At 35.6% G+C, this 27,347-nt stretch overlaps 1 protein-coding gene across 3 annotated transcripts in view; it reads right to left on the bottom strand.

Moving 5' to 3' along the window:
• NAV3 (neuron navigator 3) overlaps positions 1-27,347 on the bottom strand; it is a 385,886-nt gene that overhangs the window by 183,464 nt on the left and 175,075 nt on the right. For all 3 annotated transcript variants that reach the window (XM_028829741.2, XM_028829742.2, XM_077953206.1), the window contains exons 8-9: positions 17,455-18,478; positions 3,316-3,431 (exon numbers count right to left, since the gene is read on the bottom strand). In XM_028829741.2, coding sequence (XP_028685574.2) covers positions 3,316-3,431; positions 17,455-18,478 — 1,140 coding nt within the window. The remainder of the gene's footprint in view (positions 1-3,315; positions 3,432-17,454; positions 18,479-27,347) is intronic.

Raw genomic sequence — 27,347 nt, 5'->3', positions numbered from 1 at the left:
TCAGCCTTCCAAGTAGCTGGGACTACAGGTGTCCACCACCACACCCGGCTAATTTTTGTAATTTTAGTAAAGACGAGGTTTCACTGTGTTGGCCAGGCTGGTTTTGAACTCCTGACCTCGTGATCTGCCCCACTTGGCCTCCCAAAGTGCTGGGATTACAAGCACAAGCCACTGCGCCTGGCCAGGGGGATCAAATTTCAGCATGAGACTTGGTGAGGCCAAACAAACTGTATCTAAACTATAGCACCAAGGAAGAAACCTTCTTAGAAGAGGACAAATAGCTGCTGCGAGGTGAAATAAGATGAGGCCTGAGACTTGATCCTTGGATTGGCCATGTTGACATTAGTGGTGACTTCTATAAGAGCAGTTCCAGTGGAGAAGTGGGGTTAAAATCCTAAGAGACTGATTGAACCCTACTCTTTTTACAGTATGCCATAAGACAAGGAGATAAATGACAACAGTACTTGAGGACAAATTTGGGGTCAAGGGAAGTTATTTTTTTAAATTAAGGTTGGAGAAATGATAGTATGCCATGGCCTAAAATAAGTGACTTGGTTGGGAGGGAGCTATTAAAGAGAAGAGAGAGTAATCCAAGTAAAAGCAGAGTAAATAGGTATTAAGTGGATATAAATGTTATACTTGGGTAGATGTGATGACAGGGGTTCGTGAACTTTTCTTTGTGCTTCACTTTTGTAAGTGAAGTTACACATCAAGGTCATCAGTTAAGAGAAAGAATAGAACTGGTAATGTCGGACATTTGAGAAAAAAAGGTATAAAAAATATAGACTGACTGCCAGGAGCATTACATATTCACTTGAGGTTGGAGGTCCTGAACGTAAAGTGAGTTGCATTGACATGCGATGTGTTTTCTCCTGGTTCATTCATTGTTGGTATAGAATAGATGGAGATTTAAATGTAACCAGGTCACGATTTCATCAAATGAGAGAGAGGCAATTGAGTTAGGGTATATAAAAATAAAAATACATTCACTTATTACAGGAAATTAGCTGACTAAGGAGAGAAGAAAAAATATGCAGAGGTTGGTGAGGAACAGTAAAAAGTGGTAGGATCAATGAATTGGAAACCCTAGTGGAATCATTGCTGGAGTCAGGGAACAAAAGGAAGAATACTGAAATGATAGGAGTGTGCAATCAGTGAGAGCGCAGTGCATGACAGTGAGGTCACATAAAGTAGTAGTTTCTGATGATGCCTAGATCTAGGGTATGATGATGAGACTAAGTAGCTCAGGAGGGACTGCAAGACAAAAATCATGGGTGGAGAGGCCAAGGTGTTAGAAAGAACACTTATGTAGATACTAAAATCACTAAAAATTAGGGCAGAAATGGTAAGAGATAGTTATTCACAAACCAAAATCTTAAAATGATGAAGATACGTAATCTAATTTCTCTGTGACAATCATCTCTGTGACTGGCCTGCTCATATTTCCTCATCTACCTTTCTTCAATTATAGTACTCAATTTATAACTTACTAACTGCAAAAAATATCACAATTCTTCTAGGAAATCTCAAGTTAGTATTGAGAAACATTTTCACTATCCCACTATAGGCTGCATTTAAAGAGATGATAGTAAGATTGACACAAGTAGGTAAGTCTCACTGCACCATTTTTCTGTTTTCTTTCTTTTATTGAATTCATATCAAAATCCTAGACTGAAAACTATGATTTTATGTAAATAATTGATTGTTGCTGCAAAATGATATTATGCTTTCTGATAAACCCATTAAATTATTATATTAATTGCTAGTTTATATTCACTTTCAGGTATTCTATTAAAAATCCGAATGTTAAAAGGAAATATCAACTGGAAAAATGAAAAAGTGATCAAATGGTAGACAATAAGAAAGTGGAGAAAACATCAAATACAGACTATTTATTCAATCAGATATACTGTGATATATTAGTTTCTGGAAACAGTGTTCCTTTGTGAAATTCACATAAAATTGCAATTCAAACTCTACTAAATTCATCTCCCCTACAGATTTTAGCTCTAGTGCTTAGCATGCATATTGAAGACATTTATGTATAAAGAAATATATGAAGCATCTTCATGTCATGCTAATTTTATAAAACATCTGGTCATAATAAACGCATAGCATCATTTTGACCATGGTACTACACAGAGTTAATGGAAAGTCAACACATCCCCCGTGTGTTTGAAAAATCTACAATTACTATCCCTATATTTATGTCTTGGCATTACCATTTCTACCCCTACCTAGTACTGGGCCTTTGTTGTAATCTCCGTATAAAACCTCTGATACCTAATGTTATCAACTAATGCTGATTCCAAAATGTACCCTTGGGATGTTGTTCTGTAATTGTTGTCAACATCCACAGCAGGATGCTGTAGTCATGTCTAATGCTTGCCAAATGCTTTTCAGGTCTGCCAAAGTGAGGAAGTTTCTTAACCCCCAAATTTGTGATAGAGTCATTTTCATGAGCTTCATAGTGATACTTACACTTTGGGTCTTCGGAGTACACAGTAATTTTTTAAAATTAAATAATTTATTTAGTTTTCTTCATTTGAACTTAGCTGTGAATACACAAGGCTTGGGCCAGAGACTTCCTGGAACAACAGACATAACCCTACTTTCATGCGTTATTATACTTAGGAACAGATAAAGTACTCTTTCATCTCTCGCCCTTCAGGGGCAATATATTTTGCTAGGAGGTTTCTTGGTTCCTTACGAATATAGATCTATATGTAATGAAATTAAACCAAATGTCTTCCATATATGCTTAGGCTTACCTGGACCCTAGAGAAAACATTGCGCTCAAGCTCAGCATCCCATTTTATACACAACAAAAACCTGATAACTGTGTCTGGGGTATGTATTATTTTTTTCTTACATCATCCATATATAATAAAATATTTTCCTATTCAGAGTTTTTTTAAAATGGTCATTTGAAATCACCCTGTAGAAATGTTTTAAATAGTATAGAATTGATGACAGAGCAGGCTGCATTAGCGATGGAGAATCTACATGGCCAACCATTAGTTTTTTTTCAATCTCCAAATATATTATACAGGTTTTCTCTGATTTTATTCAATTTGACTGAGGGCAAAATGACTTAAAGTCTTCACTTCTGAAAGGACTACCATTCCTTTTTTAGTAACAAAGAGATCATCCTAAGCAGAATAGCCAAATAGCTAATGATCTTTGAAGCATGAGATATATACAATCCATTTTTGCATAAAAAACAGTATACCACAAATATGATTTAATAAAAAGTGTTATGGGGAGAATACAGAAATTCCTAGGTTTGACCTATGCATTGATGAGGTCACTTACCAGATATCTCCTCCAGGCACTGCTTAGCAGTCTTACTATATGATAAGTCCATCTTTGTAGGACTGGTACAGGAGTCAGCTGATGGTAAAGAGGTACCTTCATTTTCTGAATGTGCCCTGAAATTATCCAGGAAAATAGAAAGAAATAGCAATTATAATCACCAGTCACTCATCAAAGTGGAAGTTCTACAGTACAAGAAATATTAATTACAAATTTTCCATCAAGATAAGTATTTCTTTATGACTAGAATGTTCCAGAGTTGTCTATGTATAGGAGAATTTTGTTATTTTTCATATGCAACCTAAGTGGGAGTGGACTTGTCTAAATTTCAAAGCTTATAACTATCAATAGTTGATTATAATTCGGGGGCAAAATATTTAAAAAGATCCAACTTCTTTTGATATTTTAGAGGAAATATGGCCAAAGTATTTTTTTTTGCGAGAATACTGAAAGTATTGAAATCACACCTAAAATTTTTTTTTAAACGAAAATTCTATAAAAATATTTTAAAATATGTGTAAAAATAAAAAAATAATTTTGTTCTATGCTATATACATCATTATGATGACTTAATTACCAAAGATTTGAGAGCAATTAAAGTCAACCAGAAACAAATTATCATTCTTACAATTACCTTCATATCATCTGTTTCACATTTGTCTATGTGTGTACATGGGTATGTATTTGTGCGTGTGATTAGCTTGTAAAGAGTATGTCTAATTAAATGAAAAGCACTCAACAAAGGTCCTGAATACTTTCGATATTCTAATCACACTTCATGCATTGTTTCTTTCCTTTATGCACAGGCAAATGTTTTAAGATATGCTTTTTATTTAATGCAGCTTCATATTCGATGCATATTTGACACAAACTAACACACTTTAAATGTTCAGAGCATGAACTACTAAGACACAGAAGGAGGCAAGCTAATATAGGATTGCATACTGGACTGTGTTCTTTTGAGACATCTCATTTGCCTTACATCTACCCTTTTATTTCTGGTAGTAGGTGTGGGCCATGACAAGTGATCTTTCAATATTTACTACTTTAAGAATATTTACAAATAATGTTCATGTGTGAATGAAGAATGTATTACATTTTTGAATCAATGTTTAATTAATATTTTGCTTTTAATCTAAATTTGAGTTTCAAGAGAAAAAGTATAAGCATTGATATCAGAGAAAGTCAAAATTTAACTGACAGGCCAAGAAACTGAAAAGTTCACTTAGGTTTTAAGAAACTATGGAAAACTACATGTTGTCTGTATTGATATATGTGTTATATATGTGAATTAGCATATGAAAAAAAGAACTATGCAAGAAAGAAACTTTCCAATACAAAGTTGGTTGTGCTTTGGCCTCCAATAATTTCTGACAGACCATTCCTATTTTATTCTAGCTTAAAACTGAATATAAAGAGCATAAACAAATTAAGAAAGAAAATACACAATTTAAGTGATAGGATATATACCATTAAGGCCAGAAAGAAACCTCAAAGTAGCTAAATTTAAAAGATATTTTAGTCTTCCACTCATTTGATATCTTGGTAGCATTTAGAACAGCAGCTCATTCCTTCCTTTATCAAACTGTCCTACCTTGGCTTTTATGGCAAAAATTCTCTAGTGTGTTTCCCATTTTCTCTGGATTCTACTTTATTCTATTGTTTTCCTTTATGTAATCATTAAATGTTGTGGTTCTGGGTAGTAGAAAAAGAAGTGGGGATACAGACAGCAGAAACCTGGGAGTTCAGCAAAGGAATATTCTATACTTCTTCTAGTTTTTGTCTATAGTTTCTCTAGATGATCTGAATCATATTCATTGTACTGGCTATTATTTATTTACACCTGAATTCTAAAATTCTAACTATAACCCAGCACTTTACGCTGAATTCCCAATGTATATAAAGACTGTCTAATTGACATTTCTTCTTGGTTGTCACAAAAATATGTCAAACCCATCATTTATAGAACTGAAGTCATAATATTTTATTAACAAACCTGGTCCTGATTCATGGAGCCCTCAGGTGAAACCTTGATGGAACTTACAAGGTCTTGCATGGTTGGGTCCCATGCAACCCATGGGATGATGGTCTCCAGCATCATCTCACACAAGACTCCTCTCTCCTCTCTCTACTGTGGCCACAAGAGTCTTCTACTCACTTTCCATAGCTTCCTGCCCAACCAGGGTCTTTACACTTGATTATTTTCCTCCCCACTTCATCCAGTTGATTCCTTCCCTCCAAGTCTTAGCTCAAGTGACTATTTCTTTAAAAATCCTCCCTAATTTCACTGATCAGGCAGTCTCCAATTATAAGCACTTAGTACTTAGTACTCCCTGGACCTATGTTTTCAGCACTTCATACTCTTGTGATATGAGATTAATGTAATTAATTGATTAACGTTTAACTCTCAGACTAGGCCCTATTCTCCATGTTTGAAGTCACCATTGTATCCCCAGTGTCTAGTCTTGTATCAGAATATAAGTTTCAGTCAACAAATCTTTTATAAATATATCGATAAATAATGTTAGCCATAAGAGTAAAACAAAATTATTGGTGGGTAAAGCATATGCAAGAAAGAGTAGCATATGTGTATATATACTGGGTTTGGATGTAAAACTTGACTCCATCACTAATCAGTTATCAAGTCATGTGATGTTGGCAAGTTACTTCACCTCTCTGAACTTGTTTGTTCATCTGTAAAAATAAGAAAAAATGCCTGCCTTGCAAAATAGTTGTGAAATCAACTGTTATTACAAAAGGACTGAAAATGCATCCTCCCTTGTGAAATTCTGGTCAATATTAAAAGGGCAAATATATCTGCTCTCTGTGTAGCCTGTTTCTTTCTCTCCTGGACCCCAATTCCTCACATATCTCCATCTACTGACAGTCCCTCCCCATTCATTTCTAAAGTCTGTTCTTCCACCTGGCTTCATTTATTGTGGGCCACTCTACTCCCCACTGATCTCTTCCTTAGCCTATTGTCTCTGAGCGAAGGGAGAAACAATCCTCTGAAGTGTTCTAAGGATTTTTATTAGTTGCTGAAGAAGTTTAAATGGAGAGTATGTAGTGAAATTGTGGACCCCAGGGAAAGCTGACTGGCTGCCTGCCAAGAAGTGTCACAGAGGCACAGCACTTTGTTGAACTGGCTGGGAGCCAGGGTTGACCTCTAGTCCTGCAGATTTTGTATTCACAGATTCATCTTTTACGAGCTGAGTCACATTAAGCATTTCACTGAAATATTTGTCTAAAGCCCACGGCTAACTGGTTCCTATGAGAACAAGACCAACAGCTGTCACAGGAGCCAGAATGTTTGTGGCCATGTTAGTTACAAAGATTCTATCTCCATCTAAGAAAATCTGGAGTAAAAGAAAACTCGGAATGTATTTTAGCACTATAGTTTTTGCTCTGCTAAAAGCAAGCAGCTCTTAAAAAGAATTCTTCAGAAGCTGACTTGCGGCTATCTTCCTCAATATGAAAGACTTAGTTCCATTGGTTAAGTTCCCACTCCCCCTGTCTGAGACATGCTTTTAAAAAAGTGTATTCCTACTTGTGACAGCTCAGTCTTGTCTTGGAAGCCGTTTTAAAATTTGTGTTAATGTGTCAGTGCATATTTTTGGCAGACTCACTCTTTTATGTCTTTTAGTTTAAGTCACAAGAGAGTCTTATTTACCTTAAGTTCTCCAATGTATTTCTCATCAAATTCCCTACATAAGTGATCTACATTAGCATTAATAAGGAAACAGATTGATCAATGAAAGAATGGAACTTGGTGAAGGTAAACTTCAGATCACCGTAAAAAGGACTTAGAAGTCATGCTTGGTTTATATTCACATCTAAATGAGACCAGAAATGTCTACTGATGTTACAAGTCATCATTTCTCTAGTATTTCCACCTCACAATTTGTTACAGCAAAATTAGATTTTAATTCCAGTCTATAGAGGACCAATCAATGCCAACTGGTAAAGATGTACCTTTTATACAAATGATCAAAGAAGTCCAGTTAAATCTCTGAAGACTCACAACTTACCCTCTATTTTTATGCATGCTTTGTACCAGTTAAATAAAAATATTTGAGTTGATTCATGAAATAATTTACAAAGACTTTAGAATCAAGTGTGTTCTCTAATCAGAAAGTACATTTTGACAGATATGGTGAAAATTGCAGTGGATCATTCACTGTTTCCCCATAAACTGATAATGCATTATCTTCCTATTAACTGGAAAAAGAAAAAATACGTATCATAATATTCCTTCAAAGTATTCAGCAACATGGTCCTATGTAGACAACCTCACTGTGCATTTACAACACGGTCATCATGTTATGAGTAAGTATTGAAACCATCAAGACACAGCATTGCAAAAACAGTTTATTTAGATTTCTTTTATTTATTTACTTTTTGAGATAGGGTCTCACTCTATCACCCCTGCAGCAGCGCACTAGAGCAACCATAGCTCACTTCAGCTTCACCCTTCCTGGCTCAAGCCATGTTCTCACCTCAGCCTCCAGAGTGTAATTTATTTAGAATTCTAATAAGCCAGGTCCTTCATCTGTTACTGGGAGTTGTAGTAATTAAAAGTCATGATACCAGTGATTACCATGAGAGCTATTACCTGTTTCTGCACACTTACTATGTGCCAAGTGTGGTGTTTAGTATTTTCCTGGGGCATATCACTCAAAATTCACAACAATCTTGTAATGTAGGGGCTGCAGTTAAGAAATTAAGACATCTAGAGGTCAAATAACTGGTCCTAGGTAACAATCTGGTAGATGCTTAACCAGTACTTGAACCTGGCTGCCTGTAAATGTTGATCTATTAACTACTCCCCTACAGTTTAATTCCATCAAAATGCCTCTGAACTATTTTATTGCATTTGAGGTTCCCTTAGCTAACAGACAGCTCAGTCACTCAGTCTTCGAATGTGACATATCCACTGGTCTAACCTAAATGTTATATATTTTTTTATTTTTTTATCTTTTTTTGAGACAGAGTCTCGCTCTGTCACCCAGGTTGGAGTGCAGTGGCACGATCTTGGCTCACTGCAAGCTCCACCTCCCGGGTTCACTCCATTCTCCCGCCTCAGCCTCCTCGAATAGCTGGGACTACAGGCGCCCGCCACCGCTCCCGGCTAATTTTTTTGTATTTTTAGCAGAGACGGGGTTTCACCGTGTTAGCCAGGATGGTGTCCATGTCGTGACCTCTTGATCCGCCTGCCTCGGCCTCCCAAAGTGCTGGGATTACAGGTGTGAGCCACCGCGCCTGGCCCCTAAATGTTATTTTTTATGTACTAATCATTAAAAGAAAATCAGTATTAAATCCTAGACATTATCAAACCTCTAATCTTTAATGTCATTAATATAAGTGTTTGCGTATTGATTTATATTCAAGAAATATTTCCCCCTGTGGATTCACCTTGATATAGATATGGTCACAAATGTAGACACAAGTAGAACTGATTTGAGTCAGAAACACTAACTAATGGTATTGTAATTCCTGTTTGTAACTCCAATGAAAAAGAAAGAAAAGCACATATATTTCAAAAACCAGTAATGTGCTTGCTTTCCTATTTCCTTCATTCTGGAAAGGCAGACAGGTGACAGCCAGGGCCAAGGCCAGGAAACTGTTGGGGTGAACAGAAGTCTAGTGTAGATAGAAGATTTGCTCGATTCAGGGGAGCTGAGCAAATAAGAAAACATTGAGAATAATGCGAGCCAGGTTTCTCATGGTTGACAAAAGGAGGCACAAGTATGGAAAGAAAAATAAACTCCTTGGTGTTGAGCTGGAATTGGAGGTATTATGAATGTATGTATACATGAATAATCACATTGAATTATAATAAATAATATATAATATTAAAATAATGATTAAATATGTGTGTATGTATGTGTGTATATATACACATATATTTCTTGGTTTTGACCACCAAGAAAACCTAGGAACAATGAGATCTTGGTTTCTAATATCACTCTATACAAAAAGACACACGAGTTCCTTAAAGAAAAGAATAGGATCTAAAGCCAAATTAGGGAATGTGCAAGATGAGCCTAGAACACCTTGAGCCATAAAGAAAGAAAATTCTCAGAGTGATAGAGCATTTGGAAAGGAGACACAACCTGCTTGAAGGAACTCCCAGTGGCCACATCTTGGAAAATTAAGCACCAAAGTAAGTTGTGACAGCAACGAATTATAACAAATACAGTAGAAATCTGTTTGTCCATATAATTTAAATAGATAGATAGATCATGAGGAGAAAATAACTCTTTCTTAAAGTAGAATGCCAGAGAGCAAACACAGAAGACAGGATGGAATTAGAAAACCAGTTGTCACATATAACAGCACATTATTAATTCAGGCAACAAAGCTCAATGGATGCTAAAACTTGTGGGTGAAAGTAGATAAAAAATTGAATTTTTACACACAGTCTCAAAATATCTTCCCACAAAAATACGTATTACATACAACTGGAGACAATATATTCACTTAGAATATAAAACTGTGGCAGATATTACCTTAATCAAGCAATCAAATTCAACACAACCAAAATAGAAGATATTGATATTCATATCATGAAACACCCAATAAAATGCAACGGGAAAAACACAGTATCATTTCGATGACATTCCAGACAAAAAATACATTTAATGTGTATCTAATAATGATGAACTACATGACAAACCCAAATTAGAAACATTATATAAAATGCCTGGCCATCAATATACCAATATCATGAAAGTCAGGGAAAGGCTAAACAATTGTTCCAGATTGAGGGATATTAGGAAGACATGACAACTACTAGATGCAATATTTATCCTGAATTACTAAAAGGGATCATATTTGGTGAAACTTGGTGAAACCTGAATAAGTTCTCTGAGTGCTCTGGGAGAAGTGTACATGACAGTCATTTGTACAATTCCTGCAAATTTTCTGTAAGATTAAAATTGTTTCCAAAATCATAAAATAAAACATGAAGAGAAGAAACAATGGCTTGGTTAGGCAAATCTATAATCCCACAGAAATATTTTATAATAAAAATCTGCTCTGCGAATTCATGGTGTGGTTGTGTAAAGTACAGCATATTATATCAAAAGAAGGAAACACTCTAAATTCAGATTTTCTTGATCAAAGTTTACAAATCAAGTTGTTTATAGAGGGTCTCTGTTTACATTTAATTAACGGGCTTAAGAAGCATGATACGTTTCTCCTTATGGATAGTGCCTTGCCTTATCTAGGGTTAGGTATTTTTCTTTTCTGAGAACTGCTCAAAACCCTGATTCTGCTCTCTTTGCCTCTACATGTTTGCTTTATGTCCACTGCATTGTTTCCTTGGCATTTACTACAAATGGTCAGAAAAGAAAGAATGTAGACTTCAAAACAGCATGTTATAAATCTGGGTAAGTGTCATTTTAAAACTTTGTTGGAGGCTTCTAAAGAGACAGGTTTAAGGAAAACACACAGGTCTCTCTTTTCTCCATAATTAACCAATTACTGTATTATTTTATTTCACATGTCCTTGAAAGCATGTAGAATATAGTTGTGATGTAATGAACACAAAAACAATGGAAGGAAAATGACATATGGGAAAAGGGGAGGTATTTTTTGAAAGTCTGAAGGATGTAAGGTAACAATTTTTGAACTCCAGGCAAGAAAAACAGGTTCAAATAATATAGCTCAGGGTAGACACCAAGAAAGAAGAGGAACAATAAAAAAAAGGAGTTTTAAAAAAAACAGAATGGAAAAACTATGCTGTTCTCCTTTTTCTTCTTTTCTTCCAATAACTGGAACCTCGTTTGAGACTTAACAAACCTACCTAAGAAATTCAGTAAGTTGCTCCTTCATCTATACATTTAACATGGTTCATCCTACTCTGACATCTCCTACAAACAATCCATTATACATTCTGAAGAAAGAGTAACTTTTCTGATCATGCTTTCCACACACATGCTCATGTGCATGCAAGCACACATGTATATAGACACATATATACATACATAAAGTACAAATTTCTGACCTTGAAGAATTTCTACTACAACCAGGCTTCAATCAATCTTCAATGTCCAGAGAAACTGACTGACTTGCCGACCACCGTATGTATCTTGTATTGAAATTGTTTATGTGGTTCCTTCAGCCTTATGTTTCCCTCCCTGTCCCCCTCATCTCTGCATTACCAAATCCTACTTATCTTTCTGGACTCAGTTCAGGTGCTACTTTCCCTGATTCCAACAGCTAAAAGTAATTTTCCACTTTTTTGAAGCCTCAGTATAACAAATCTAGTTCAATCCTGGGGAGCTTTACCCTTCCAGCTGCATTTTGTAGTTCTCTTTGAGCTTGCCTCTTGTCTACTACATTGTGGATGATAAAAAGAAAATGACATAGGATGTATGATTTTTCACTCAATCCTTGAGGTCTCATGCATAAGAAATATTTAGTAGGTAGTTGTTGAAAGAAGATAAAAAATAAGTGAATGAATGTGCTGAAGAGAAGGTATGGTTTAATTCTTTAAATATTTTAAAGCTGTTTGTATTTTGGTTAAACCCTCCCATTTATAGGAAGTGAGAGACTTCAGAATATTTTTTGTTCCAGTGTACATTTTTGGCAGGTTTGAAAATTCTTCTATAGCAAGTGATTCTAACACAGGGTGACAGTGTTTCATTTAACAATTTTTATTTGGTTTCACTGTTTGTAGGCTGTGTACTGGGCAATTATGCTACTAAATAAGAAAGACAAGACTCTTAATTTCAATGAGCTTACATTACATTAGGAGGTGGCTGAAATCACACTACTTAATAAGTAAACAAGAAAAAAACAGATGGTAATAAACTGTATAAAGAAAATACAAGATGATGATGAAATAGAATTCTGAGAAGGGGCATAATATATATTCCCCTTGAGTAGGTGGTTGGAGGTGGTTGGAGATTAGCAGAGCTCTAAAAACAAGACAGACCTGCAGTGATCTAGAAGAAATTTGTTACAGGCATAAATGAACATATATATCAAAGACATGTTCTAAAGCAAGATAGACTGGTTTGTTGAGAAAGAGGATAAAGGCTGAGATACAATGTGTTGGGGGAAGCGGGGACTGCATGTGGTTGTGGGGATCAATTGTGAACAGGGTACTAGATTACTTAGAACCTGGAAGGTCATGGTGCAATTTTTGAGTTTTATTTTTTTAATGTAATGGAAATCTAATAGATGACTTCATTAATTAGAATAAGATATACGATTTATGCCTTTAGAAGGTGAGAATGCCAGCTGTGTGAAGGATGTTACTGCAAAGAGCCGAGTGGAAGCTAGGAGACTCATTGGAAACTAGATGAGAATTGGTGGTGAGGTGGCTTGAACCAGGAGACAAGAGCTGGAAATGGAAAGAAAGTCTGATTGAGGGTATGTTTTAGAAGATGGGTTAGGAGGACTAGCTGAAAATTTGATGTATGGAGAAGGGGTCATTGAAAGAGAAAAACAAAATTCAAATTATTTCCGTTTCTTTTCTTCTTTAGTCTCTGATATGGTTTGGCTCTGTGTCCCCACACGAATCTTATCTCAAATTGTAATCTGAATTGTAATCGCCACATATAGAGGGAGGGACCTGGTGGGAGGTGATGGGATCATGGGGGCAGTTTCCCCCATACTGTTCTCCTGATAGTGAGTGAGTTCTCAAGAGATCTGATGCTTTAAAAGTGTGTGGCAGTTTCCCCTGTCCTCTCTTTCTCGCCTGCTGCCACGTAAGACGTGCCTTGCTTTCCCTTCGCCTTCCATCTTAATTGTTAGTTTCCTGAGGCCTCCCCAGCTATGTGGAACTGTGAGTCAATTAAACCGCTTTTCTTTACATATTATCCAGTCTCAGGATATTTCTTGATAGCAGTGTGAAAATGGATTAATGCAGCCTCTCATTCATATAATTACAAATCCTAACCATTAGTATCTGTAGCAGTTCCAGTTACTAGTATTTGCATAGCAGCTCACAATTTACCTATTATTTTCCCCATCATGCCTGCATTATAAAATTGTAGAATATCAAATTTGGATGATAGCACAACATTCTTCCTTCCTTGTGATAAACTCTAACTCATCTTTTATTTCTTACCCTTATCTTAACTTCTTGGTGATGCATTAGTTGACTCCATTTTGTCAGATTTGTAAAAAACCCTCTTTTTTCTACATTAATTCTGTATGTTGCACATACTTCCATAACAGTAATGCTTTAATATTTTTGATTATATTATTCTTACTACCCTTAGTAGGCTGAGCTCCCAGAAGGCAGAGATCTTTTTTTTTTTAAAAAAAATTGTGTCTTCTGTTACATGGTATTTGTAGAATGAGGGATGAGTACATAAATGAAAAAGTATGCAGCAATTTCCCTTTGTCTAAACTGTAGTAACTGGTCACTTTACCATTTTTTAAGTACTTCAGATGGTCATCTTAACACTATAAAAAGCAGCCTATTCCAATTTCAGGTAGCTCTAGTTATCGGGAACTTCTTAAACCAAAATAAAATATTTTCTTTAATTCTCGATATTTTGTCTTAGTTATATCTATTTGATAAATGAATAAGAATAACAGCAAATTTGAAACTACTTTATCACTCTGTAGAGATAATTGACTTACTGAAACTATGTACAGAATAATTTATATTAGATAGGAAGTTAGGCTAATAGGAAATCTATTAACTTCCAGAATCCACATTATATTTATAGAACTCTGAACCTCCAGTTTCTGACAAAGAGTATTATGAAGCATATATTAGAGTCTCAGAAGGAATAAGTATTAACCTAGAATTGAGCTGAGAAAAAAGTCACCATCAGCCATCAATCTTCCCATTATATAAAAGTTATTTAACTATCTTTATATATCATATATATGTATCTGTATACATTTATATAATTTATACTAATTAACAGCAATTACCATTTTCAATTATAAAAGAGTTCTGACTGAGAATTTTGCAAGTGTACTATCGGCATTTTCCTAACCAGAATTTTCCCGGTAACAATACCTCTTATTTCTGTCATGTAGCTAGAACTGATAAGCAAAGCAAATTTCTACTAGCTTTATGATCTCAAGAGATTATTACTATTCTGACTTAATATCTCTGCTTCTTCATTTCTGGAAAATGGGGGATAACATTCTTTCTCATCAGTTTATGATGAAGTTTAAATGAGAAAATTCACATATATTTTGTGACACAAAGACTTTCACTAAGTAAACACTCAACAAATGATAATACCAACATAAAATAGTAAATTATTAGTGTTATGTCATCAAATGATTAGCAACTCCAAAAATAATTGTCAGGGATTTCATAGGAGGGATTCTTACATGGGGATAGAACAGTGAAAGTCAGAAAGAACATAAAAGGTTACATAATCCAAATGTCATGACTATAAACAAGCACCTTCCATTGAAAGCTGAAAAGAATGAATAGTAACCACTCTGCCTTTTGAGGATTTACATTACTATTTGTAAAACTGTTCTGCATTGATTTAAACACTTTGCATGAATATTACTTTGTATATAGACTTCAACGTGAAATGTTATGAGACAGTTTCAATTTCTTTACTTATTGTAGAAACAGGGTCTTACTCTGGTGTACAGGCTGGTCTCAAAGTCCTGGCCTCAAGCCATCCTCCCATCTTGGCCTCCCAAAGTGCTGGGATTACAGGCATGAACCACCATGCCAGCCATGATTTTATTTATTTTTAGCTATCGTATATTGTTGATAATAATAAAAATAATTACTGATATTAATGTAATTTACTCAAAATCTGGCTGTGTGCTAAAAATTTTACATGGGATTATTTTCTTTAATCTTTAATACAATCGATCAAGGTAGGCATCCTTTATCAATCATACTTTGTAGGATTAGAAAGTGAAGTTTAGGAAAAGCTATTTACTATGTGGCAGATACTGTTCTACAGATAAATATCAACTCAATCTTCAAAATAGCCTAATGTGATAGCTTCTACCATTACACCTATTTCACTGATTAGGAAATTGTGGTTCAGAATCTTTACATATATGACCCAAAGTAACACAACTAATCAGTGGTGGCATTGATATTCCCACTCAGGCAACCACCACAAGATGCTGTTTCTGAACAATGGTAGAGTAAGACATATTCTATCACCGTTTTGGTGTGTTTTTTTTTTTTTTTTTTTTGAGTTTCCCTCTTGTTGCCCAGGCTGTGGTGTAATGGCACAATCTCGGCTCCCTGCAACCTCTGCCTCCCAGGTTCAAAGGATTCTCCTCCTGCCTCAGTCTTTCTGTTGCCTCTTTTCTTAGCTACTTGGCTACATTGCCTCACTTTTATAGTCTTGTTGTTAAAGAGGTCAAACGGAAACTCCAAGAGAGTGGAGAACTCATCAGGGTCATGCAGGGGATCCGCACTGTAACTTCTAAGCTGTGCTGCTGTGCTGCTTCCTGTTTTTGATACTTAAAAGTTACATTTTCAAGTGGAAACCACTAAATTTGTATCCACTGGATAATTTATTGCAAACAATTTTTTTAAAAGCTTGTTGCTACTTATAGAAAGAAGCCTACTAAATTAGCAGTTCTAGATTTACACTTCCCTATGAAATTCACTTGTGATTTTTTGAAAGGATTGATGTTTTTACAGAATATATTTGTAATCCACAAGGGTGTTGAGTATGACATATTTAAAACTTCATGATTTTTTTTCTCACATTTTTGAAATGTGGATCATGATTTTGACATCTTAAATTCCGCCTTGTTAAATAGGGACCCTGGAGTCAGAAGGAGCTGCAGACTCCCATCTGATCCAAATACAAATATTTTAAATGAATTAGTACTACTGAAGTCAGAAAAGCAGCATTCAATTGTAATGTCCCAAGAGAGTAAATGAAATAATTATAATAATTTTGTTTTGCTGAGTGTATAAAAACTTCAGAAAAAAAGCACTTAGGTTCTTCATTGAGAAAAAAATAAATCAGTATAAACTGCTTTACTTTAAAAAGTTTTATATTCAAAAAATTAATAAATTTTTAAACTATACAGTTTTGATCCTTTCTTAATTATAGTGGGTCTTGTATCCTATTTGTAAAATTTTCTTTCTGTAGTTAAATTGCCAACCTGCCAGAAGGAGGGACAAAGCAGACATTATTGATCCTCAGGCCATCTCCTTACTAACCAAGCAGTGAAAAAACTGGGCGCGCAGCAGTTACTGACACATCTCTAATCGATTAAAGCAAATCACAGAACAACAGGCAAAGTGTTCTGTCTTTACCAATTGGGTGGCAGGATACATATTTTAAAATGCATAATAATGTATTTTAAATTTTTATATTGTGTATTTCATGCCTACAAAACAAAAAAGCAAAGTAAAATAAATAATAAATAAAAGGTAAGAAAAAAACAAATCAATAATACAACCCAAATAAGTAATACAAATTATATATGTAACCCCTTTTACCTAGAAACCTATGCCTTGCTGGGGGAAATTAATATAAAATTTACATGGAGAAAGTAGTGCCTTATAAATAACTTTTGAAGAACATTTGCAACACATCAGGATATATAGTAAACATGATATATGCATGACCTCTGTTAATAGTCTCAACTCTACAAAGTAGTGCATGGTTCCTATTCCACAGCTGAAGAAAATGAGACTAAAGAGTATTAAGTAACTTGTCCAATGTCTTATAGCTGAAAAGTCGCAGAACTAGGAATGAAATCCACAACTTTATCATTTCAGAGGCTGCCTCTTTAACCATTATGGTATACTTTCTCCCAAAGATGACAACAAAAAAACCATAAACTCTGTAAAAGTGAGAATTATTTTAAAAGTCTGCTACTAGTAATAGAAGCAGTACGGTAGTAGCAATAATACGAATAAACACAAGAGAACTTTGTGGCATCTTGTTTCTAGCTGGCTTTTGATAACAAGTAGTTTAATTTTGGAAGGTCTCGATTTCTGAGAGGGAATGAGAGAAGGAATAAAACTGGATCCTGTTGGAAGCTTTTTTCCAGACTAAGATTCCGCACTAAATTCTAGGCCTCTGTCTTTAGCATGAAACATTCCAAAATGACAACATAAAGCACTACTTTATCAGCCTTCCCTGTTACACTCTTTGAGTATGTAGGCCTGTAAATATATTTACAACTGTGGATAAGCAGAGGCCAACTTACCTGTAAATGAATGGTGCCACTGTCGCAGTATTCGGGTGGCTGTGTTGCTGCTGTTGAGGGAGTTGGACAGCACCATTTCCTGTGCTCTGCCCACTGCTTTGTGCCACTGTCATGGTACAGGAAGCAGAAGAGGCTTGACCAGCTTCCCTACCTTCCAAAGGGCCAGGACAGCTAGATGCACTTGCTTTCTCCATGGTTATAGGCTTAGGTAAGGACTGGGAAGGGCTCCCCTTGGTAGTCCTGAATTTCTCAGACTCTTTGTTTGCTGTGCTGCCAGGTGAAATGGTTTGCTTTGCTGTTGGAACTTTAGAGCCTGGTTTTGGAATCCCACTGGAAGATGGAATTAAGCTTTCCTTCTTGGCTGCTGTTGTCTTGCTGCCCTTGGGGATCAAGCTGGCAATTTTGGAGGTCTTTTTTGGAGCCATCTCGGTCACCTGATCCTTCTCTTCCTTGACTGGTTTTTCAGTGCAAACTTTATTTTTGTCCCTGTTCTTTTCTTCTTTTTCCTTTGGCTGTAGCAAAGACTTTTTATTGCTGAGATTTTTGCTTCCAGCTTTTGGAGGGGCCAACTTAGGTGACACTTTGGGACTGCTATTTGTTGAGCCACCACTATTCAGACCACTGTTAAAACCTTCCATTTCACCAGATTCAGAAAAGGCATCATCATCCTTCCCACCATCACTAGGTCCTGAACTGGGAGGCTGCGGGGGGCGTAAAGCAGTCCGGGCATTGACTAGCTTGAATTTCTCAAGCATGGATTTCTGTCCTGAGGGAGCAGTTTTGACCCCTTCTGAGACAGGTGGCTTCAGTCTGTCTGACGGTGGTGTGGGTGAGGTGGCTGGACTTGACTGCTTTACAGTCAACATGGTGGAGGTGGCGCTGTGTTTGACATTCATGGACTTGCTGCGCCAGGGTTTGCTGGCACTTGGAGAAGGGATGGCAGAGGCAGGAGGCTGCCCAGCAGTACTGGGAGGCTGCATGTTACCATTTACACCTGAAGACGATTGAGGTCCTTTGGAGGAATCTGGACATTGTTTAGAAGAAAAATAAAGAAAAGGCAATTAATCTTGATCATTTATATTACATAATTGAGAACTTCCAAACTATTGATGGATAGAAGTCTCTCTCCACTGAACTGAAAAGAGACATGTGGCATCAATCACTTCTCTGATGTGATTTTTTAAACATATTTCAAAAATGCAGAGTGTTTGAGAGGCATTGATTCTGGGGTACGAGGTTGGGGGAGACTATGCTTTATTTTCCCCTCTGATATTAGTCTTACCCAAATAAATTTGCTAGTCACCGATATTCAAAGATGAGTAAAACACTATCCCTCCTCTAAGCAATTCTCTGTGTTCTTTTTCAACCACCACTGTAGCCCATACTAGTAAATGGATATTCCACCTTGCCCTATAAAAATATGTTGTATAATGAATGTTGAAAATTGGCTTAAGCTACTGGGAGTTTAGCTAGTCGTTTCGTTAATTTTTAATCTGATTAATACGGGTATAACTTATAATTTAGCTTTTTGTTAATTTTATTTTAATTTGTATATTATTGAAATTTATGCTTCTATAGATCAGATAATCTACTAACCAACCTATCTATATTTATCTTTATAATAATCCTACAAGGTTCGTATTAATATTATCATCCCCATTTTACAGCTAAAGCAACTAAGGCAAGGAGAGAATAACTTGTTCATGGTCAGATAGCCTGTATTTGAACTGATTTCAGAGACTCTGCTCTTAACCAGCACACCTACAGCTGGTCAGAATAAATCAAGCTACTTTTTAAGAGTTATAGGAAGGCCGGGCGCGGTGGCTCAAGCCTGTAATCCCAGCACTTTGGGAGGCCGAGACGGGCGGATCACGAGGTCAGGAGATCGAGACCATCCTGGCTAACAAGGTGAAACCCCGTCTCTACTAAAAAATACAAAAAAATTAGCTGGGCGAGGTGGCAGGCGCCTGTAGTCCCAGCTACTCGGGAGGCTGAGGCAGGAGAATGGCCTGAACCCGGGAGGCGGAGCTTGCAGTGAGCTGAGATCCGGCCACTGCACTCCAACCTGGGGGACAGAGCAAGACTCCATCTCAAAAAAAAAAAAAAAAAAAAAGAGTTATAGGAAAATAAATCTATTTGTCATAGAAGTATTTCATATGCACTAGACATTCCACTTGGAAGTCACATTATGATGTGAATCTTTACATGACTTTTCTAGTAAAATTAATGCTTGATTACAGTCTTATTTTTAAGAAGACAAAACTAAATTAAAGGAAGGATTTTACAATATGGTATAGAATCAAGAAAAAGAACTGAGCTTAGAGTTAAAAGACCTCCATCCAAGCGTTAACATTTGTAAACTGGAATTCTGGTCAAGTCATTTATCTTAAGTTTAATCAACCATGAATGCCTTCCTCTTTCACCCTCTGTTTTTGGGGATGAGGGGATGATTGAATTAGACACTTAAGTGGTACTGTAAACATAGAGATATTGAAAAATAAACACAAATCTGTTTTTGATGAAATGCTTAATGAAATGTTATATAAAGATATTATTTTAATACTATTCAGGAATTGGAGCTCACTCCATTTTATTAAATGCCTATAAATATAAAACCACAATGCTTTTATTTTTAAATGTCTTCTTCTTCAAAAAAAATGCCTGACTTAAAAAAAAAAGTCAGAACACATGATAAACCATATGTAATCAAGCCAATTGATACAGAATACTAGTCTTAACTCATTTTTCAGAAAAAGAAATTGACATACAACAGAAGGAAATAAAGAAGTTAGAGACGGAAAAGAAGTCAAATGGTTACAGGAATTTTTGTGTGAGATAGACAGGTTTTATTTTCTAAAAAACTAAGTGTGCCTAAAATAACATAGTTGATATTTGAAACTGATATTAACAGTAACATATTGTACACAAATATATTTATATTACATTTTCTTAAACAAATTGGTAGACTAACAATGACTTCTAATTCTTACTACCCCTCTGCAATTCCTCATTTCAATTAGCAAAGACTAATACTAATAGTATAAGACCATGCCTATATATTCTATATTTCAATCTTGCCATTCACTGAAAAGTCAAAATGCTTATATGGTATAAATTTTAAAGCATATAATGAGAAATTGATCTTTTATAAATATTCATGTAAAGTCTACTTGTGCTTATCTTTGGAATATTTATGAAAATTCATTAGATTCATACACAAACACTAAGGTGTTCTAAAAAACAGTGGATATACTGACTGATTCAAGACCAATCCTACAAGCTTCAGAAGATTCAATTACTCAAATACATTATCTTTCTGTGAAGGGATTCCAATATTTTGCTTATTATCTATGTTATAAGTACAAATAGTTTCAAGATTATTTCACCAACAGATCCCTTTCAAAGACTAATAACATTTCCTCATAATTTAAATGACTCTTAGTAGCAGATGGAGTCCACTGACTACCGACAGGTAGAAGCACCTTATTCATCAGGTGTCAGCTGTGACCTTACTTCCTCAGGGGGAAAAAATTACTCCCACACCCACCTCTGACCCCCATAGCATCGAGTCTGAATTAGGTGGCTCTTCTACTTTCTCCCATAGCTTACCATTCCTTCTATTATAGTCATTATCACTCTACTGTAACTGCCTATTGCCTCCACAATACTGTGCATTCCATGAAAGCAAAGACCATGCCTGTATTATTGTTTTATGCCATATATATAGCACCCACTACATGGCAGACACTGAAGTAAGTGCTTAACGCGTATTATCTCAATTAATCCTCCCAACAACAGCATGAACTTTCCATTATTTCCCCTATTTTATGTGTGAAAAAAAGGAGGCACAAAGAGGTTAAGTAATCTGGCCAAGGTTATACAATTGAGCACTGAACTTTGCTTGAGTTATAAGTTAATCCTGTCAACCACTATATTATACTATTCCTCAAATGCAGATGGGTAAGTTCAATGGTTTATCAATTACAACATTCCCTTGAATATACAAACACAGAAAATAGTAACTATCCAATTAATACCCTGAATAGAATTATATTAAGTGAACTTTGTTTCTCAGGTACCCAGATTCAATTAGAAACTAAGAATTTTTCCTCCAAACAAAATGAATTTTCTCAGGTTCAATGAACTGTGTACATGCCTGTGCATTTCCTACAGTGAACATAATGTTTTGCTGATTTTTGTTGAACATACAGGGATATTTTTCTACTCTTTCCAGGAAAATTAATGTTATTCAGTTCTTACTTTTTATAGAACATGAATCTAGGCACATCATCAGTTAATATTTAGAGTGACTACTCTATATAAGACATTCCAAGACACATTATAGTCTTGTAGGAGGGAAATAAATAGAGTCATAAAAGATAAATGCCACTGTATATATTAAATGTCAGGTGAGTGTCATGTGGGAAAGAAAATGGTAGAGAAGATCAGAGTTGTGAGGACTCATAGAGAGCTGTAGAATAAGATCAAAACAGGTGGTATAAGGGAGATGTATAGGTTTTTTAGCCAGAAGAAACATTTACACATATTTTTGGGGAGCTATATAAAAAATTATTCTATTTTTTAACATTTTAAAATTTTATATATATATATATATATATATATATATATATATATATGGACACAGAGTTGGAGATAAACACAGTCCCCAAAATCAAAGCCTATTCTGCTGGACATATTGTTAAGCAGAACATGATGACATCCTATTGAAATCATCCTTACTCACACTGATCTTAAAGTCATTTGTGGCTCGGCACAGTAGCTCCTGCCTATAATCCTAGCACTTTGGGAGGCCAAGTCTGGTGGATCATTTGAGGCCAGGAGTTTGAGACAATCCTGGCCAACATGACGATACCCTATCTCTACTAAAAATACAAAAATTAGCTAGGCATGGTGGCGCACACCTGTAATCCTAGCTACTCCGGAGGCTGAGGCATGAGAATTGCTTGAACTCAGGAAGCAGAGGTTGCAGTGAGCTGAGATCTCACTGCTGCCCTCCAGCCTTGGTGACGGAGCAAGACTCTGTCTCAAAAAAAAAAAAAAGTTATTTGAGATATTTCATATTCTATAATGAATATATTAATAATTATTACAAATGTAATTATGCTAACTGACATTTTATTGAAGGTTCTTTAACTGCATTATTTCACGACAGCCCAGTGAGGGGGGAAGGGCTCACATTCCTAATTCACATTTGTAGAAACCAGAGCTTGGTAAGCTTCATTCAATGATTTAGATACCTAATGAGGAATGTATGGTGGAGCTAGGCTTTGACCCCACATTTTGTCACTCTACAGTCCGAGCTCTGTAATTTTCTTAGAATGTCAAACATTCTAAGTGTTTAACACAGTTGTTCTCAAAACTTAAACGTGCACAAATGACACCTGGGGATCCTGTTAAATGCACACTGTGATTCAGCAGATCTGCAGTGGGCCCTGAGGTTCTGCATTGCGAACAATCTTCTGGATGATGCCGGTGCTGCTCACACACAAATCATACTTTGAGTAGCAAGGGTTGAGGAGACTCACAAATTCTGAAAACTGCTGGCCTTTTCAGTTTTAAAGGGCTGTTTCCTAAGACAGTCCCCCAAATTGCTAAGTTCATTACATGCTTCATAGCTATGCAATATTAACATTTTTCACTGAACTTTCAGAACCTTGGCTAGCTCTGAGTTTACTTGGATGTTTAGCAGTTTGCTTCAAATAATCTGTAAAACCAAAACAAACTCTTCGGGTTTTCCTAATGTCATTTTTCCTCATCTCTTTGGCCACATACTCGGTATGTATCTTCTGTGCATCTACAACTAGGTTAAGAAGTAAGAGTGTGCCTGGGAGCTTTGGTGGGGTTGAGCGGAGAGGGTACAAAAGAACCAGTCAGGATGCTTTTTTAAGTGGCTGATGAACAAGGGAATTAAGAGAAGGTGCTCTTTCCTTAGAAAAGAGAAACAAGTTGAAGACATTAGCTAGAAAGACTGCTACAGAAGTTCAAGTACAGAAGAGGAATTTCAACATCACTGCACCCAAAAATGAAACAAGAGGGACTATGAATTATGACATTCACATCCAACCCACAGTAATGGTCATAACAGCAGCTGTAAAATCATTCTCAGGCGAGTACACACATATAAGACACTTCCCGAAGCTCCGCTCTAAATCTGTCCACAGCCTGTCTCTATACAGAGGCAATGAGGTGCTTCAGATTTCATTAAGAGGGCAAATCATAGGTTGTTGTGCATCAAGAAGGCACTGGAATAACGAGTCTCTCTGGACTCCTCACAGTAAAGATTGCACAACAGCAGCTGAAATGGCAGCACCTGTAGTTTCTACAGAATGAATGTCGTCACAAATTATAATCGTGGCCATTTATATATTCAGTAATAAGTAGCCTGGTCTCAATGACATATTTCTGAATGTTGATTACTCAACTTCTGACTATGAATGAATCTCAGTATGGGGAAAATAACAGATTTCTAATGCACATATTTAAAGGCATTCCCAAAATGGATTTGTATCTTGCATTTTTATAGGTTATCTCTGCTTACAGCCTTACCTCTTGTCTATGGTCCCCAAATAGCAATTTGCTTCCACTCTGTCTCTTCTGCTTTCTCTTCTTATACCTCATCTACATTCACCATTGCCAACTCCACCATAACCAAATATTATTATTCATCTACTGCTTACTTTATTCCAAGTACTTAATAAGTACTTCATACACAGTATCTCATTTAAACCCATAATAATCTACAATATACTTATGATCTCTCTTGTTAAAAATGAGAAAATGAAAACTTAGAAAGATAAAGTAATTTGTTTTCAATCATACATATGGAAAAATTTAGAAAAAACAAAATCTAAATGGGAACTCATTTTTGTCTGACTCAAACATTTGGAAGATTTTCACTGTCTCTTCTTTCCACATGTTTACTACATGCCAGAAATTCTGCTGAAATGGCTCTCCAGCAAGCCACATTTATCGCACAGTCAAGTTAATTGGGTAACTCCTTGTTTTCCTTCTTCTTTGGTGAGCAGGATATAAATGGGGAGAACCTCACACAAGTCACTTTATTCAGGTACTATATACCCTCTTCTTTAGCATCTTACTTGCATCCGTTCCTCTAACTTGATGTGAGAATAGATATTACTTCATACTTGCAAAAACATCTAAATTCACAGAACTAACGTCTAGTTATCTCATCTTGGAAATAAACAATATTGATGAATTGGGAACGATGCCAACCTAGTTCTAAAATTAATACATTGATGTAAATGTGGCAGTCACATCAGGCATATGGGAAGTTTATATAGAGGTTTCATTTCTCTCTGGAACCTCAGTTAGCTGTAGAGTTAGCATCACGTTACCAAGAGTGGTATCAGTCTGAGAAAGGACATAGAGATGATCATCTTAATCTGCTTATCTCTTTTTCCTCACCGAATAGTGTGTTGCTTTGATAAAAGCAAACTAGGTTTCAACTCTGAAATATAAGAAGTGACAACAAAAATGATGACAAAAGCACCATTCAATTCTGAAGTATTCCCTGCATGGCAGGCATTGTGCTCAGTGATGTAGATGGTGCCTGCTGAATATAGGATACTTTAAGCATCACAGATCATGGTGGAAAGAGGAAAATGATTAAACAATGTGGCTATGCCACTTATTTTGATAAATAATTAGGACTTTAATTTCACAACAACATACCAAATGCTTTAACAAAACCTAAGCTGAAGAAAAGTGGCATTCAAATCTAAATATGTCTTGGTATTAAGTGGCTCCTCGTGCACCTCCCCACACTGCTTTGTATAAATAATTGCTTGTGTATTGCCTCAGTCATCAATTTTATAGTGACTCAACAGAAACATGGGACGGTGTTTTATAGTGATCCTGGAAGAGCTGTTCATTCTGCACATGATTATACTGTACCATTTGCAATATCACAGTGCCCCTCTGTGGAGAGTTGTGCAATTTAGAGAAGCTTCCATTCACCCACCAGCCAGTATGTAATTTATGTACAGGTATATATACTTTGTGGACACCTCAGTATTTGTGCATGTATGCATAAACCAACAACACATATGCCCAAGTCTATTTAGTCTTACCAATTGATATATACATAGATATAAATATATATAGATATATACATATATTTTTATATATGCACCTAGTTATGGTAACTCGTGGAAAGAATTCTAAAATTCCTGAAATTATGACATTAATAATGTATTTTAGGCTTATATAAGTATCAAGTAATAAAGCAGTAAAATACATAATTAAATCACCAGTAAAGTAATATAATAACTAAAGCACATTTGCATTGGCTTGAAAACAGTTCAGTTCTTTGACTTTATTGTAATTTCAGAGTAATTTAAAAAAAACAAAGTGTTTAAGAGCTAGACATCTATATTTTAGCTGAATAAGCTGCCCAAATTTAATGACTAATGCATAATTCTCATGAACTCTGATAGCTGTATAATGTTGAATTAAAATGTTGCTAAATCCTCGGCATCCATCTTATTAATTCTGTGTTGTGTGTAAATAAAAGCAAAAGCTTCCACACCAGAAGATACCTGATTAGAATCTAGACAAAGAGAAAGAAGCCCGGTTCAGTGAGTAAACAGGTACAATGTAAGAATCACAGGAGAGAAATGGCAAAAAGATGGCAGGTAGTATCCCCTCTGGTGCCGGGGCATGTTTCTTAGCAACATCATGGAAAAACACCTCTCCATTAAGGAACTCCATCAAATGATGCATGTTTATAGATCATAATAAAGAAACTAGATTCCAAATAAAGCTATGGATAAATTCCTAATAATAAGCTTTTTTGCATTTTCAGATTTTTTAATACAAATTCTGTAAAACAAGAATGATTTCTTAAGGTAACTTGCTTCGGGCATGCAAAGTATATGTCCAAATGAACCATGGCATAGTTTCTACAATATTTGATTTACAGTTAACAGGTATTTGGTTTTTCTCAGAACATATATCTGTCTAGAGTACTCTCATACGGTGCTGGGCAAATTGACAAATGCTTGTGTCAGAGTGTATTATTCATTGTCAGTTTCTGAATGGCAGGTCATCAGGAGAAGAAACTGAAGGACTCTCAAAAGAAATGCTTTACAAATGATGCTGCTTTCATTTCACCACTTGTTCTGAGAAATTTGTTTCCACGTTCCACTTCAACATAATGTTCAGATGGCAGTGAATCCCGTTTTAAGGTTTCTATTTCAGCCTTCTCTGCCAATGATAATCTACTACAATGTTCGCTGATATTTTAATTCATTTAATGAGACTGTAAAATGAGCACACTCTTTTTTCAAAGTTCATTTTTAAAATGACATTAGATGTATTTTTTGAAGTGCAGTTTGTAATTCTCTACTGACTTCTTCTCATTAAGCATCACATCACTTTAAAAAAGCTAATTTGTTTTACAATCATACATATGAAAAGCCACTGTGCTTTCAACAGTTTGTTTTTTTAATATAGAAGTGAAGCTGTTTTAATTGTGAATAAACCTTTACTATGTATTACAGCTTGTATAGATTCCTGAACTGATTTATGTAACTCATCCCCTCAGACTTGTTAAAGAATGTATAAAGTATATTTCCACTTAAAAACATTCAAGGAACACATTACAGATAATTTTGTTAATCCTGCCAATAAAATATCTTATTAATTTAAATATTCTTATTTTTAATAACTAAAAAGGAAAAGGAATTAGAATAAGAATATTCAAGTTAGGACTTTCTGAGTTCTATCAGTATAATACTATAACTTTTAAAAGTTCTTGATTTTTCACCTTGGTTGGTCACACCCAAGGTATATATGCAAACTAGTTTGTGATAGAGGTCAAGTCATCACCAGATAGATTTGTATATTTTTAT

The sequence above is a fragment of the Macaca mulatta genome, chromosome 11 (assembly GCF_049350105.2).
Source record: "Macaca mulatta isolate MMU2019108-1 chromosome 11, T2T-MMU8v2.0, whole genome shotgun sequence".
Lineage (NCBI taxonomy): Eukaryota > Metazoa > Chordata > Mammalia > Primates > Cercopithecidae > Macaca > Macaca mulatta.
This window is presented reverse-complemented; position numbering and strand designations above follow the sequence as displayed.